At 33.2% G+C, this 15,248-nt stretch overlaps 1 protein-coding gene and 1 long non-coding RNA gene across 3 annotated transcripts in view; both read right to left on the bottom strand.

The window, feature by feature from the left end:
- Positions 1–13,424, bottom strand: part of LOC107437758 (pancreatic lipase-related protein 2) — a 56,688-nt gene extending 43,264 nt beyond the window's left edge. Inside the window, exon 1 of one of the 2 annotated variants that reach the window (XM_016049857.4) lies at positions 13,150–13,424. In XM_016049857.4, coding sequence (XP_015905343.3) covers positions 13,150–13,174 — 25 coding nt within the window. In that variant the 5' untranslated portion in view covers positions 13,175–13,424. The remainder of the gene's footprint in view (positions 1–13,149) is intronic. The other variant, XM_087152381.1, reaches the window with a different exon arrangement.
- Positions 13,425–13,596: 172 nt separating this feature from the next.
- On the bottom strand, positions 13,597–14,531 carry LOC139426793 (uncharacterized). The gene is made up of 2 exons (XR_011638012.2): positions 13,992–14,531; positions 13,597–13,849 (listed from the first exon to the last, which is right to left on the bottom strand). It is a non-coding gene; the product is annotated as an uncharacterized LOC139426793 (long non-coding RNA).
- Between the last annotated feature and the right edge of the window lie 717 nt (positions 14,532–15,248).

Raw genomic sequence — 15,248 nt, 5'->3', positions numbered from 1 at the left:
CTAGGTTTGTTGGCTCTTATGTCTGTAAGTTTCAACAAGGATAACATTTTGAAACCAGCTGCATTTCCTGCATAACCACCCGCATTCAAAAAATTGCCAGCTACAAGAACCATATATAAGATTTCGTGCAACTTTTTGCATTCTTCAAGTTCTTGTGCAGCACACCGTATTGTCTCAATGCTATTTTCCAAGAACTCCTGATTAGCCATGAATTCTTCTTTCAGCAGCATGCTTTCAATGCGCAGTTTGTAATTAGGAACGTTTAAGAGTTGCAGTAGAAATTTTTCTGCATTTCCCAGCTTATTCTTATCACCATCATAGTTTCTTAACATTTCGGCCTCATCTGACTCAGGTAGAATTTTCAATAATCCTCTGAGCCTCTCAGCTCCCAGATCTTCATGGCTACCTTCTTCCAATATTCTCGTGTTTGGCCGATAGCTTGCGGGTGTATAAAAAATCAAACGTGGACTGTAAACTATGTATTTTGCGGGTGCGCTGGTAGCGCTGCGGAGCGTGTATGCGCTTTTTTGTTGTTTCACATCAACTGGCTCTTGGCTGATAACAATGACGCCAAGAAGCCAACGGGCGTAGCAACATACCGGCTTCAACATACCGGGCCACCTTGAAACATAGTTTCAAAATTTGCACATAAATTGACAAAAAACAGAATTAAACTATACATCTAATAAAAGATAATTATAAAAAACTAATGCAACATACATAAAATTTAAATATATATAATTATAAACAGATGTATAGATTCCTTGGTATAAACCGGATAACTAACACAAAACAAAAGAAAAGTCTAAAATAAAATAAAGAAAGTTAATCAGTCAATAGGTAAAACTGACAGTTTGTGAATGGGTCTTTTATAAGTTCCAGTCTCAGTTTTGACACTGACCACTCTTACCTTAGCATCAGCACTAGGAAAAACTTCTTGTATACGCCCTAATTTCCACTTCAAAGGTGGAATATTGTCCTCTTTAATGAGAACTAAATCGTTAATTTTCAAATTAGGCTGTTCTCGCAACCATTTGGGGCGCTGCTGTAAGCTGGAAATATACTCGTTAACCCATCTTTTCCAAAAATTCTGGAAAAGTTTTTGAGTCAACTGCCAACGTTTTAATGGGGATATGTTTTCGCTTAGAAGGTTCTCTTCTGGTATAGAGGAAAGAGCGGTTCCCACAAGGAAATGTCCTGGGGTAAGTGCTGAAAGCTCAGCGGGATCGTCCGATACTGGACACAAAGGACGAGAGTTCAAGCAGGATTCAATTTGTGCAGTAAGAGTTAAAAACTCTTCAAGGGTCAATTTATGATCACCTAGTGTTCTTTTCAAATGCGATTTTGCGGATTTCACGGCAGCTTCCCAAATTCCTCCAAAGTGAGGTGCTGAAGGTGGGTTAAAGTGCCATTTAATTTGCTCATCGGCAAAATACTGATGGATGGATTCTTCTTTTTGAAGAGATTTAACTACTCGATTAATTTCCTTATTTGCAGCAACAAAATTTGAACCACAGTCTGAAAATAATTCATTTGGTTTTCCTCTTCGCGCAACAAATCTTTTTAGAGCTGCAATAAATGATTCAGCGGTTAAATTTCCAACAACTTCGATGTGCACCGCCTTTGTCGCGAAACACACAAATATACAAATGTACATTTTAACTGATCTAACTCCACGTCCAGATCGCGGTTTCACAAAAAATGGACCTGCATAATCCAGACCAGTCTTGGAAAATACTCTAGAAGGCGTTACTCTTGAAGGTGGTAATTGAGCCATTATCTGTGTCGCGGTTTTTTCTTTTAATCGAAAGCATTTTATGCATTTCCAGATTTGCTTTTTTATAACTGATCTAGCATTTACTATCCAAAATTCTTTGCGAATAACTGATAATAGTAAAAGTGCTCCAGCATGCAAGAAGGATTCATGATAATGAATTATAATTAGATTAGTTAAGTGATGTTTTTTCGGTAGGAGAATAGGATGTTTTCTTTCATTCGATAATTGTGTATTTTCTAATATTTGAGCTCGTTTTTCCAAAAATGAAAATAAATCATCTAATTTAGGAACATCGTTTGAGCTAATATTTAATTCATACTGCCTTCGAGTTTCCCTATCCAATTTTTGAAGTACTATATTTAAAACAAAAATATCAGAAAGATCATTGCGATTATACTCCAAAATTTTTAATGCTCTTATATTTTTCTTTACACAATCAATTAAATTACGTAAGTCTTTAGCCGACTCATGCGTTAATTTTTCAATATCTAATATTGATTTAACGTGAGATTCTACTATTAACCTTTTGTTTTCGTATCTTTCTTCTAAAGCTGTATATAATGAAGTGAATGTATCATCTAATGTAATAAGATTTTTAGCTTCTCCGATTAAAGCTGAATTTAAATAGTGTAGTTTTTGTGCATTTGTCAACTGATTATTGGATGTAATAACATTATTGAATTGCAATTTGAAAGTACTCCATTCTTCACATTTACCCGAAAATTTCGGAAGCGGAATTTCTGGTAATTTTATGCTAACACTATTGTTTACAAAACTTGCGGGAGTTAATTTCACTTGATTAACTGATTCTAAATACGTTAAGCAATTTTTAATTTTGCACTTAGCACTGATGATTTTTTCGCTGTATTCTTCGCTAGCGCTAATTTCAGTTTCGAATTCTGCTGGAACCGAAATTAAATTTTCAATTTCAGAATTTAATGACGTCAAAATACTCTCCTTTTGACTTAATTGCTCAAATATTTCATTTAGTTCTGTTATTTCTTTAGTGTCACTTTGTATTATAGTATCTGCTTTTGTTATTAGTTTTGTAGCGCTAGTTCTGATTGTAGCGCGTTTCTTTCTACATTTCTCGATGTTATCCATTATTTATTAAATGAAATTATGCGGTAAATAAATGATGAAAATTTGCCTACCTTTCACTAATTCTATGGCTGGAGATATGCTGCGTTATTTCTGATGCGATGCGTGGTCAGTCCAATAATGAATGCGGGTTTTTTATTGTAAATTTGCGATATACTGGATCTTTATCCTCCTGATCGTTCGGACCAGTGTTTGGCCGATAGCTTGCGGGTGTATAAAAAATCAAACGTGGACTGTAAACTATGTATTTTGCGGGTGCGCTGGTAGCGCTGCGGAGCGTGTATGCGCTTTTTTGTTGTTTCACATCAACTGGCTCTTGGCTGATAACAATGACGCCAAGAAGCCAACGGGCGTAGCAACATACCGGCTTCAACACCTGTTACAAATCCTTATTTCCTGATATAATTCCTCTCGCCCCTTAATCTGTAGTGCAATGGGGACTTTCTACCCCTGACGTTACGTTTTACATTCCTTTCGCCCAACCCTTTTTCGTAGAATTTTACAGATGGTTGTCGGTATCTTTGATGCCAGCGTGCCTTACAAGATCGGAGATGTGTTTCTTAACCGTAACGCTCGAAAAATAATTGTGGTAACATCTCAACTTGTTAAAAATAAGCAATTCAACTTTCACTTTAAGCAAGAGGATAAAAAGGCAGAGGGCGAGCAGAGTTATTCAAGTTTACATCGTCCATCTACACTGCAGTTGCCTCGCAGTGGGTACATTCTATTTTTCTATTCTCTTGAATGATTTTTTTTTTAAATTTAAACGACTTAAAACTCCTCATGCACCACAAAGTATAGCATGAGGCTTACAGTTGTAAGTAGAAAACAAAAGGAGAAAAATTTACAAATTTACATTAAATACAAAATTCCGCAAGGCCGCAAGACTTTCAATACTTTTGACCAGTTCTGATAAGACAGGTGGCCAACAAATTGAAAGACGTCTCAAATCAGTCTTTAAATTCATTCGGGCACTCTCATAGAGACTACAGTGAAGAAGAATATGTTCAGCATCTTCATCAGCATCACCGCAAGCACAATTTCCACTGGTCTGCAGATGGAAACGAAATAAATATCTCTTAAAATTTCCATGGTTTGTTAAAATGTGGGTCAATTTAAAATCAGTTGCAAAGAATTTACATTGCAAACGGTGAAAAATGGATGGAAAGAACCTTTTCGTCCAGAGCGACCGAGGCGAAGCAAGAAATTCTGCATTCCAGTCCGCAATGATTTTATCTCTAGCGATGCGCTTCCAGTGAGAAGCTGGAACAGACGCCCTTAAGTCTATTTCACCACACTTAGCTTCCCTAGCCAATTGGTCTGCTCTTTCATTGCCCAAAATACCGCTATGGCCACGAACGTAAGAAAAATGAATAGTTACGTTTTCAAGAGCGTTCAAAATCGAAAGATGGCGTCATGCCAGACGCCATCTTTCGTGTAGTCTTTAATTTTAACTTTAAGCAAGAGGATAAAAAGGCAGAGGGCGAGCAGAGTTATTCAAGTTTACATCGTCCATCTACACTGCAGTTGCCTCGCAGTGGGTGCATTCTATTTTTCCATCCTCTTGAAGGATGGAATTTATTTTTTTAGCGTCATGCCAGACGCCATCTTTCGTGTTGTCTCCCATTTATGAGACGAACCCTTTTTTTCGACCATTTTAAGAATTTATCTGACTGCCTTTTGCATTAAATACTACTAGAATAGAAACTTCAATTTGCACTTAATTAAAATTTGAACTTAGATCGCAAAAATCTTCAACAGAAACATGAACGTTTTCTTCGATTTTTGAAAATTTCATTTTGTGATGGAAAGCAGAGAAAATCCCAAATTCTGGGGTATGCTTCAACCGTTGTTATTGCTGAGAAGACCTCTGCTTCTGGTAGCTGCTCAGTTCCCACTAAATGATGGGATAAAATGATCCATCGCCAACCTACAGTCTTCTGGATTTCATCTAAGATTTCCTTTTCCCTGAATGTCCTGCCCTTCACCCACTACTCCACCATTGGATACTATTTGCCTGTCTTTCAATATGGATCCGCCTAATAAAAAGAACTTTTTGGTTTTTCTAAAGTGACTATCTTTTTGAGTGATTTATTCATCTAGATTTACTAGAAGATAACTCCAGGTAAATACTTGTTTTTTATCCCTGTTTCTCGTTCAGATTGTTGTATGGGTTATGCTAACTATACGTAATTTTATTAATTCGGCCATATTTCTTCTAAGTTCTTTTGTTAATTTTATATATATAACTTGTTCAGTTCGATACCCAACCTTAAACAGTGCACCCTGATCTAAGTAAAATCTCAAATTTAAGTAGTGCGTAATATAATTCTTTTTGTCGTATAATGCGGGAGTCAGCTTTTTGGTGGGTAATGTGGATTTTAAATTGAACTGATCGCGCAATTTTTTAGAATAATTGGATAAAATATCGTATGTTACATTAAAATGTTCGACTGCCAGGGGAAACTCATCCAATTTATCATGCACTAAGGAGGGACAGTCCAAGTATACTTCGAGAATGAATCCGACATTTGAGTTCGCATCTTAATTATAAGCATCAAAATTTAAAATTTCATCTTCTGTAAGCCACGAAAAGTTATCGATAGGCAATTTCTGACACATTACAGTGCCATAGAGATTACAGACATCTAACGCGCATATGAAATTATGCGGATTATTTTCGTCATATTCTTCTAAATAGGGATTGTTTGCTTTACAGTATCGTTTGCCCAAATAACACACACCACCGCGCATTTGACTTTCGAACCAAATATACTAATCTACATTTTTTAACAACTTTAATTTGACTCTGGTAATATTCAGACCCGCATTCCACGTTAGCTCAGAGCTCGTAAAGAAATGTACCGGACCGAGTTCGTATTCTTTTAAGCATTTCTGTCTAAAGGAAGAAAATATTTCTGCCAAGAATACAGTATCTGTGTTTTGATACAGTACTATGTATTGTTTCGCAACGAAAATTTTGGTATACATTTCTAGCGTGATCACGATCTTCATCCGAGTTGGCGAGTTGGTTAAAATGTTGAAAAATGCTTCTTTTAGAAGGTAATGTTGTTTCTTTCAATGTATCGATGCTATCTAAATAACTATAAGGAAATATTCCCTTTCTCAACAATAATTGCGATGTTGTTCATGTTCAAAAATTTTGCGAAAAAATTTTGAAGTCGTGATTAGCGTTAATCAAATTATCAACTAGAGTGTCGAGTGATCTGTTTAAAAACTGAAATGAGTCCATAAATTTAAGGGAATCTAGAGAAAACATCATGAATTTTTCCATATTAACAGAGATGACATTAATTGCACCGGCATAATTTTTTGGAATGTTTTTTTAAAATTAAACGAGCAGCGTAATTTTCGCCGTTGTGAAGAACTATGGGTATAAAATATCGAATACGACAATTTGGATTGCAGAGCAGACCTGACATGCCCCACCGCGAATAGCACAGTCGCCAAAATGTTGGTGATCCCTTACCCTTATGTCATTACACACAAACTCCTTTTTACATATGTGGCATCTGTCGGGGTCGATATCATGCCCAATTTCTTCAATCATTGGCGATACCTGATGTATCAATTTTAGAAGACATTGGCGATAACTGATGTATCAATTTCAGAAGACAATGGCGATACCTGGTGCATCAATTTCAGAAGACATTGGCGATAACTGATGTATCAATTTCAGAAATCATTGGTGATACCTGATGCATTAATTTCAGAATATGTTGCGAAAGATATTTAAGGGTTTCTAGAAATTGCAACACGGTGTTTTGACCGGCGTAGTATTCAAGAAATATGATCTTTTCATCAAAATCCAGAACTATAATGCTATAAATGACGGCTTCGAGCCTTTTCAATTTCCCATGCAAAGCTTCGCGATGAGGAGGGGCCCGGTCCTGAAACTTCTTTGGTGAGCGATTCGAAATCGCAGTAAATAACGAAAGGGTGCTTGATCATTCTATTCAGATTGGTGCATCTTTAAGGGGCATACTGACTTTTTGTATTTTGTTCTCTTGGCATAGTTTCTTGTGCGCGACTAAAGTCGAAGATCATTTGAAACTAGTAAGACAGCGTTTACAGCTATAATTTAACTATGTCCGGGGCATAAAAACCTATTGAAATTTTTTATGAGAAGAAAATGATTATCAAAAAATAACAAATCAATTTGGATTCGTATTTGTCTCATCGTCTGAAACGTAAATCGGACAGACGATTTTGTCTTCTATTCCATATACATTTATTTTCAAATTGTTAAGTTTTTCAAACTTTTTAATGTTACTTATAGACACTTATAGAAAAGTTACATTATCCAATTTAAATTTCCTTACGAATCTAGCGTACTTTTTACTCCGATTAGCATTAACTCGAACAGGATGTAAGGCAGCAGCGATAGCGCATGAAAAGCAAAGTTTGACGTGGCACTTAGCGTTTAACAATGCTTTATTTGTTTTTCAAATATGTTGGTAATTTTGCATTGCTACAACCCTCTCTGCAAAATCTAAAATTGCCTACGTGTGCGTCTAAAACTTCGATCCTTTTAACAACCCAGCAAGGAACCGTTTTTTGTGAAGTTTTCAATTTGATTGAATATTTTTCGGAAACATTTATCGGTCGTACTTTTAATTTCATATCGCGAAAGAATCCGTTATTAAAAGCTACAGAAGTAAAAAGGCTGTTGCCAGTGGCGGATTCAAAGGGGGGGGGGATCATAGTGGCCTTGCCCCCCCACAATTTTTCTTTTAAAAAGTAAAAATAATAATTTTTTTAATAGTTTACAAAGGAAATAAAATATTTTAAGAATTATTTAAGGGGGCATATACACTTAGGTAGGTCTGAAAAATCGATTTTTTTCCATCTAATTACGTTCTTCACTGTTTCAAGAATCATAATCCAAAAGATTAAAACGAAATTCGTCATAGTTTCATTGTAAACATTAATAATGTTGAAGCACACCGAGAGTTTCAACAGGTTGGCAGATTTGCCAAAGTTTCTAAAAAACGCATTACATTTATTATTTAAAGATGTTGAATACTTGAATTATTTATGTATTGTTCTATTGTTCATTATGAAAAAAATAAATGAAGAGACTAGCATTAAAAACCCCAGTTTTTTTTACTCAAAAAAAACATTTAAAATTTAAAATAAAAATTAATTGTCGGGGGGGGGGCGGAATATGAGTCCATGACCCCCCCCCAGGAAACATTTCTGGTTCTGTCCCTGGCTGTTGCAGCTCTTCCCCGTCGATTTCTTTCGAAAATAAAACGCTCAGACAAATAATAATTCTCATTCTTAGAGTGATGGATGTATTTAACAGGTTGAAAATTGCAGGCTTAGCATCGCGATAAAATGTACATAAGTCATTGTAGTCTACATGCTATGCGTGCGAATAAAACCATTAAAGGATGAACGTCTCTCTTGAAAAGTAATCATGTTAAGCAAAAAAACTCAACTTATTCAAGAAGAAGAATACACACAGAAACCACTATAATCACTATCAAAACAATCCTTTTAAAAAAGAAACTTTCAAGCATGGAATGTGTGTGTGTGTGTATGGATAAGAGGGAAAAAATTTTTCTCTTCCGAGTTTAAAAAGATATTCAGCAATTACATTTAAAAAAGTATTCAGTTAAAATTCAGCAATCGCTTAAAATAAATAAATTTAAAAACACAAAAGAATAGTACTTTTAAAGAAATTTAATAATAATAACAATCACCACATTTACTTGACTTTTCGTTGTAACTATATCATCAACTAAAAAATAACATTCAATGCTAAAATAAAGTTTAAATGAAAGTGCTTTAAAATAAAAATTGTATCGCCTTTTTCTGGAAAAAAAATGAAACTATTAATGAGTAATATATATTTTTTTTAAAAAATTAATATATATATATATATATGCAACTATATATCCATGTATATATATGCAACTATATATATATTCAGAAATTTTTTTTAAAAAAAATAAAACTATTAATGAGTAATATTTTAAAAAAAAATTAAACCAGTTATGCCAATACATATATATATTATACTACTCTATTTTAAACCAGCTATGCTACTACATCTATATTTATATTTCATGCTAGTCAGAAAAATTTTGAAAATTATATCACTATAGTTTGTTTTTACGCAGGTGGGTCTTGATTGCCTCTAACGTAAAGTGACCACATTTTCATTGAGACAAAGCGGAACGAATGGGATGAAATGAGAATTACAATTTAATTATATATATTTTATTGTATACATTCATATACTTGTACAAAAATGTATTTATTATTAATTATTGGAAACTAGAAAAATATTTTTAAAAAATAATAATTTGAGCATCGTTATTTTTAATCAAATTAAATTTTTTAATTTAAAAAAAATTATGATTTTCTTTCACGGTCATATTTTTGATCCGAGTGAATACTTTGCAATAGATTCGGATCATTTATCAAAATATCGTGAAATATTTCACATGAATTCATGTACGTATTGTACATTCATGTACATTCGTAAAATATAATTGTGTAAAATATAATATAATTTGAATGGTTAAATTATATTTTATACTTAATATAGATTTTAAAGTTTTAATGCTCAACTGAGTTTTTTCAGTTGTTCATATTTTATTGATACCAGAAAAAACACGTTCTGTTGCTGCATTTGTTCCTGGAAAGGAGAGCGTGAATTCTACAATTTTCAAAATTTTTTGATAAGGAATATTATTCTGTTTAAAATGAAGGAATACCATTTTCTGTCTGTTTCCACATTTGCAGACAACCAACATTTAATTTTTTCATCTGTAACATATCTTTTTACCAATGACACCTCATCAAAAAGATCATTTTCGCAAATATTATTTTTCGGAAAATGGTTACTGATATATTCAAAAGATTTTCCACATTTCCCTTAAAATCTCCTTTTTAATGTCACAGAATGAAAATTTTTAATATCTTCGAATTGAATTGTCCATTCTTCAAGATATTCCAAGAAGTTATTGTAAAAAATTTTGACATGTTTCAGAAAATCAGGTCGTTTAATGGCACCTTGTTCCTCCAACCTAGTGATGTCTTTTCGAATAATTAGAGGAATGTAATCGTTATCAATTCTTTCTCGTAATTTTGTTTTTAAATTATTGATTTCAATTGACACTTCCGTAATTGAAATTTTGCCCCCTTCAATAATTTTCACAGCATTGTGAAATAATGTAGCTTGGTTGGGATGAACTGAAGCCAAATTTGTGATGTGTCATTTTCAAAAAAGAGCTGAAATATTCTTGAACATTTATCTTGTGATAAAAAGTATGATTTTAATGGTTTGTATATTTTTAAAATATTATCTGCTGCTGGTGAAAGAGCTAGCCATCGTGTTTTGCTGTAACCAAGAATTCTTTTGTATTCGATTTCTGCTCTTTCACAAAAATCCTTCAAACTCTGAACAAGCACAGTATATATATATATATATATATAAATACGGATAAATTTTTGCAATAATATTTTCAACATCAACTGAAAGTAAGTCAGATGTAGTAAACAGTATTACGTAGAATGTGCGCTGCACAACCTACTCCAATAATTTTTTGGTTCAAATGTTCGCTAAATTTCGTAAAAACGTTATTGATGTCTCTTCTAGCTTTTCCACCAAAATTTGCGTTAGTGTTATCCGCACAAGACGCAATAATTTTACTGTTCAAATTATTCTTTTTTAAAATAGTACTTATTGAATCAAAAATTATTTGTGAAGTTTCACCCGGCAATGAAACAAAATCTAATATTCCAATTTTAATTCCTGTTTCTGGATCAAAAAATCTAACAATTGTGGGAAATAATTTTAAATCTTTGTGGTTGGAAGAATCAGAATATATGGATATAAAAGCGCATTTTTCTAATTCCTTCTGCAATTGTGAAAACGAATATGGTGAAAAAACATTACAAATAATTGCTTCGGTTTTTGTCTTTGCACATGCAAATTTTTTTTCGCATAATGTTATGATCATTTGTGACGTACAATCCATTGATCTGAAACTTTGATTGTGGTTTATGATGTGGAAAGCAAATAGCCCTTCCACTAATGCTAGCTGTTTTTCCGTGTTGCCAAAGCTAGCACTGCAAAAAAAAAAAAAAAAAAAACTGTTCATTTTAGACGAGGAAGCGGCATTATTCAAAAATCTTTTGTGCCTCTTTGTAATATCGTTTTTTCCGCCATGTGAGACCGAAAATTCAGCATTGCATTTATCACATTGTACCATGTAATCTATTTTGGTTTTTTAATAAATGGAAATTCTCTGCTTACTCTTCATTCAATTTACATTCTCTTTTTTTACTCATCTTTTATTCTGTGGGTAAATACTAGAAATAAATAAAAAATTTACAACAAAGGCTAAAAAAGAATATTAAATTTTACCTTATTGACCGTTACGTTGTGGCGACTATTGCTCTACCACTTCCTTCGTCAATCAAATAATGAGTCAAACCGAACGTCAAATTGAAAACAACAAACCGCACTGTCTGCACTTATCTGAATTAAGCGGAGACGTAACGACAATGATCGAACACCACCGAGTAAATCTAACTCGGTACATTGCCTAATTTAGTTTACTCTGCATGCATTTTATGTGTTTTTTTAATGTATTTTTTATTTTTTTATATTTACCATAATACTTAATAAGTAATAGGTAATATATTTTTACAGTACATTTAAAATAAGAAATGCAGATATTTCCTAAAAAGCGGGACATTTTTAAAAATCGGCGGGACGCGGGACAGTCCACCAAAAAGCGGGACTGTCCCGCCAAAATCGGGACGTGTGGTCACTTTACTCTAACGCAGGGGTCGCCAAACTTTTTTGATCATCGACCCCTATATAATTTTTCGAAATCTCCATCGACCCCCACAAAAGTAATTTTCTATTAATTAAAATGAAACTCGATTAGATACTGTGTACATTTATTTTATGATTTAAAACATTTATTAAAGTAATAGTACATTGTGTATAACAATAGTTTTATGAAATATATATTAGTATTGAAATTTAAATACTTTATTATTAAATAATAAGTAATCATGCATAAGTAGATATAATAAGTAAAGTAACTAAGGTGCTTCTTGATCAATGAGATGGGTGTGCCTGGTGTTTCTTTTTGCATGGTTCGCTATATTGGGTTCAAAATTGGTCAATTTTAATTTTCGTCAAAATTGGTCAATTTTAATTTTCGTCAAAATTGGTCAATTTTGTAATTTTCTTAAAAGAAATACAAAGTGTGCTATAGTTTTGTCGCGGGCTGTACTAATCCATATTATTAATGCTTACCTTCTTTTTTGTGCATTGATAATTAAAATTGATATCTAAACCAAACGAATGGTTTAATCGAAACAATTACTAATTATCCATCACTATAAAAGTTTTAATAATGACACTGCAAATATTCAACACAGTTTTCAAAGATGGCTGAAACTGCATATGATATTTGCATTTGTAACGTCAATGCTCGTCACACGTGACATTTGGACAAGTGCACATATGCATATGACTTATAAACTGCCCTGAGTTCGTGCCACTGCGCGGTGGTACGTAAATACTTGTTTCACCCCAATAAATATACGTTTATTAATTTATGTTTCATAAAGAAACTGATATTGAGTCAATTATAAAAAAAATCACAAATTTTGCATACTTAATTAGGTATGTGTGATTTGCGTATTGAGAACTGTTTTTTTTTTCTCGATCCACAATCGACCCTTCCGATTCGGATCGACCCCCATTCGCCCCCCTGTCTCAGATCGACCCCCGCTTTTGTTAAATAGACCCCTGGGGGTCTATATAGATCACTTTGGCGACCTCTGCTCTAACGCCTTCTGCAGTGTGTCAATTTGATTCACAGGAATATTAAATCTGTTACGGATGTCGTTTTCTGTTACTTTCCCCAAACCCACATAATGAGAGCCTCAAAATTCTTTGTATTCGCAAATTAAGCCCCCTTCCCAAATATACAATGTAGGGCGGCACCTTATGTACTTTGCTCGTACTTTCCTCTAAGTCCAAATCATACTTTCTCTCGACTTTTTTGGCCCGTTTGGCATCATTAGACGGGGGTTTCAAATACGCCGCTGCAGGTGAATTCCTCGTCAATGTCGCCTGGCAAATTGATAATCCTTTTTTTCGAATCGTTAAATCAAAACATAAAAACTTTTTTTCAAAAACAATTTAATATTAAAATTTTTCTTATTCTATAAATCAAAACGAAATAATTTTGGAAAAAGAATACACTTACCCATGGCTAAACGATGTGTACTCATAGTTATTTCAGCTGTGCAACACACACGCGCAACTTAAAATGTTTTGAAATAAAGAGCCGTCTATGCTAAATAAAAGAGCTAAGTTAATTCATGCGAAAAACTCAATTAAAATATCAAATCCCCCAGACAGTAGACTGCTGAAACTAAGGAATCACCTGCACGGAATTATGTCTATCGACGTGACGTCATCGAGTTGGTTAAAAAAACAGCTGCTTACTATCTAAAAATGAACTTCACTATTTTTCCTACGCACTTCTTCGCGAAAAGGGAAACCTGGGGAGGCGATCGCTTCCCGTTCTCTATTTACTTAATTTGACTTAAATTATTTTACTTAATTTAACTAATAATTTATTTAATTTAACTATAATTAAACTTAATTTATTTTTAATATCATAAGCATATTTATCTCTCTTTTTTAAAAAAAAAAAAAACTAATTGAATTTAATTTTTCTTTGCTATATGCGAATAAATAGGTATTTTTGGGGTTGCAATAGTATATTTGATGAACTTATAGTTAAAATCGTAAATGTTAATTTTTTTCTGACTAAAAAGTTTGTAGAACTTTTTATTTTCCTATTATTTTATTAGATTATCTAAAGTTAAATTGTAAATAATAAATATTGATGATTAATTACCAGAAGCTGTCTCAATTTTCTTAGCAAATCTTTTTCTCCACTAAAAAAACAAGTGTGTCATTTTTTTAATTACTTTTTATAATCTTAAAAAGATACAGCAGATAGGAATTTAATATGTTAAATTATACTTAATATTACGCTTAATACTTAATATTAAATACTACCGAAATTATAGTACTTACTATTGAGAGTTACTCGGAATTTATTTATCAATTAAATATCCTAAGGTCTGCGTAGGGACCGAGGGTGTGCGGTATTGGTCCTCGTTAAACTGTGCTACCGTAAAGTGCTCCACTTCGCGCAGGTCGTAGGGCTACCGAAGATCAAAATTGTGGGCCTCAGAGGATCAAAATTGTGATAGCATGTCCTCGGATCATCCTCCGGGATGTTTCCCAGACCGTCGCCAATAGCCCATTGTGCAGCTCTAGTGCGACGTGAATTAACCGCATCATCAACAACAACAAATATTCTAAGCATTTGCTGGAAGGAAAAAAGTTTAATATTTTTACAAATAATAAGCCTTTAATGTCTGCATTCAAACTTATTATACTTGCAGTGTTTACCATATAACACGTTCTTTCAATTTAATTTTCAAGGAAACAAATAACAAAGGAATTCAGAAGACTCTGCATGCATGCTATGATGTTGACCCAAAAAATAACAAACGGCTATATTTTACACAAATATAGCCAAATCAGGGATAACACTCAAAACATGACAAACCTTACACTTCATTTATGCTGCGATATTAATTTTCTTAAACTTCTTTTAGGCATACGACCTGTTAGAATTTATAAATCACAGAAAAGTTTTACGAATAGTAAAATTGCGCCTAAATTTAAGCAATCACGTTAATCAAACTTCTAAGAATATTGCCTCGTTAGCATACCATAAGCGGAGATATATACCGGAAGTTTTCTAAATTTATTCCAGTTTAATGATGCTTGTTGTTCACTCATCTAATGATTTCTGCTTTTTTTTACATCGTCTTTCGGCTTATTTTTTAATATAATTATTTGTTTTCGATAGCGAAAATGTCGTTTGCTAATGACGCCATTTTTCTTTTGGGGCTATATGCGTCGAAGTACTGATTTGTTATCTGTAAGTAACATGTTGAAATTCTTTTAAGAACATCACGTCGAATTCAATGGAGGCATTAAAGATTGAATATTCGGGGGGGGGGGAGAAGAAATAGTCACGTTCTGCTATGACGTCAGACTAAATTGAAGGTGGGATTTAAAACTTAAATGAGAAGAAAAGTTAAAATTGTCAAAATATGCATTTTGACATGTGCATATGATGTGTTTTACAACTGTATTGGGATTTAAAATATTTTTATGGAATATTACTGATAAAGAAAAACGGTTATATAATAAAAACAATATTGCTTTTATTCAAAGATTTCATTTAAAATCTTGTTAATCTAAAATAACTATTGA

This window comes from Parasteatoda tepidariorum, chromosome 9, assembly GCF_982258835.1.
Source record: "Parasteatoda tepidariorum strain Cologne lab strain chromosome 9, Ptep-v5.0, whole genome shotgun sequence".
Lineage (NCBI taxonomy): Eukaryota > Metazoa > Arthropoda > Arachnida > Araneae > Theridiidae > Parasteatoda > Parasteatoda tepidariorum.
This window is presented reverse-complemented; position numbering and strand designations above follow the sequence as displayed.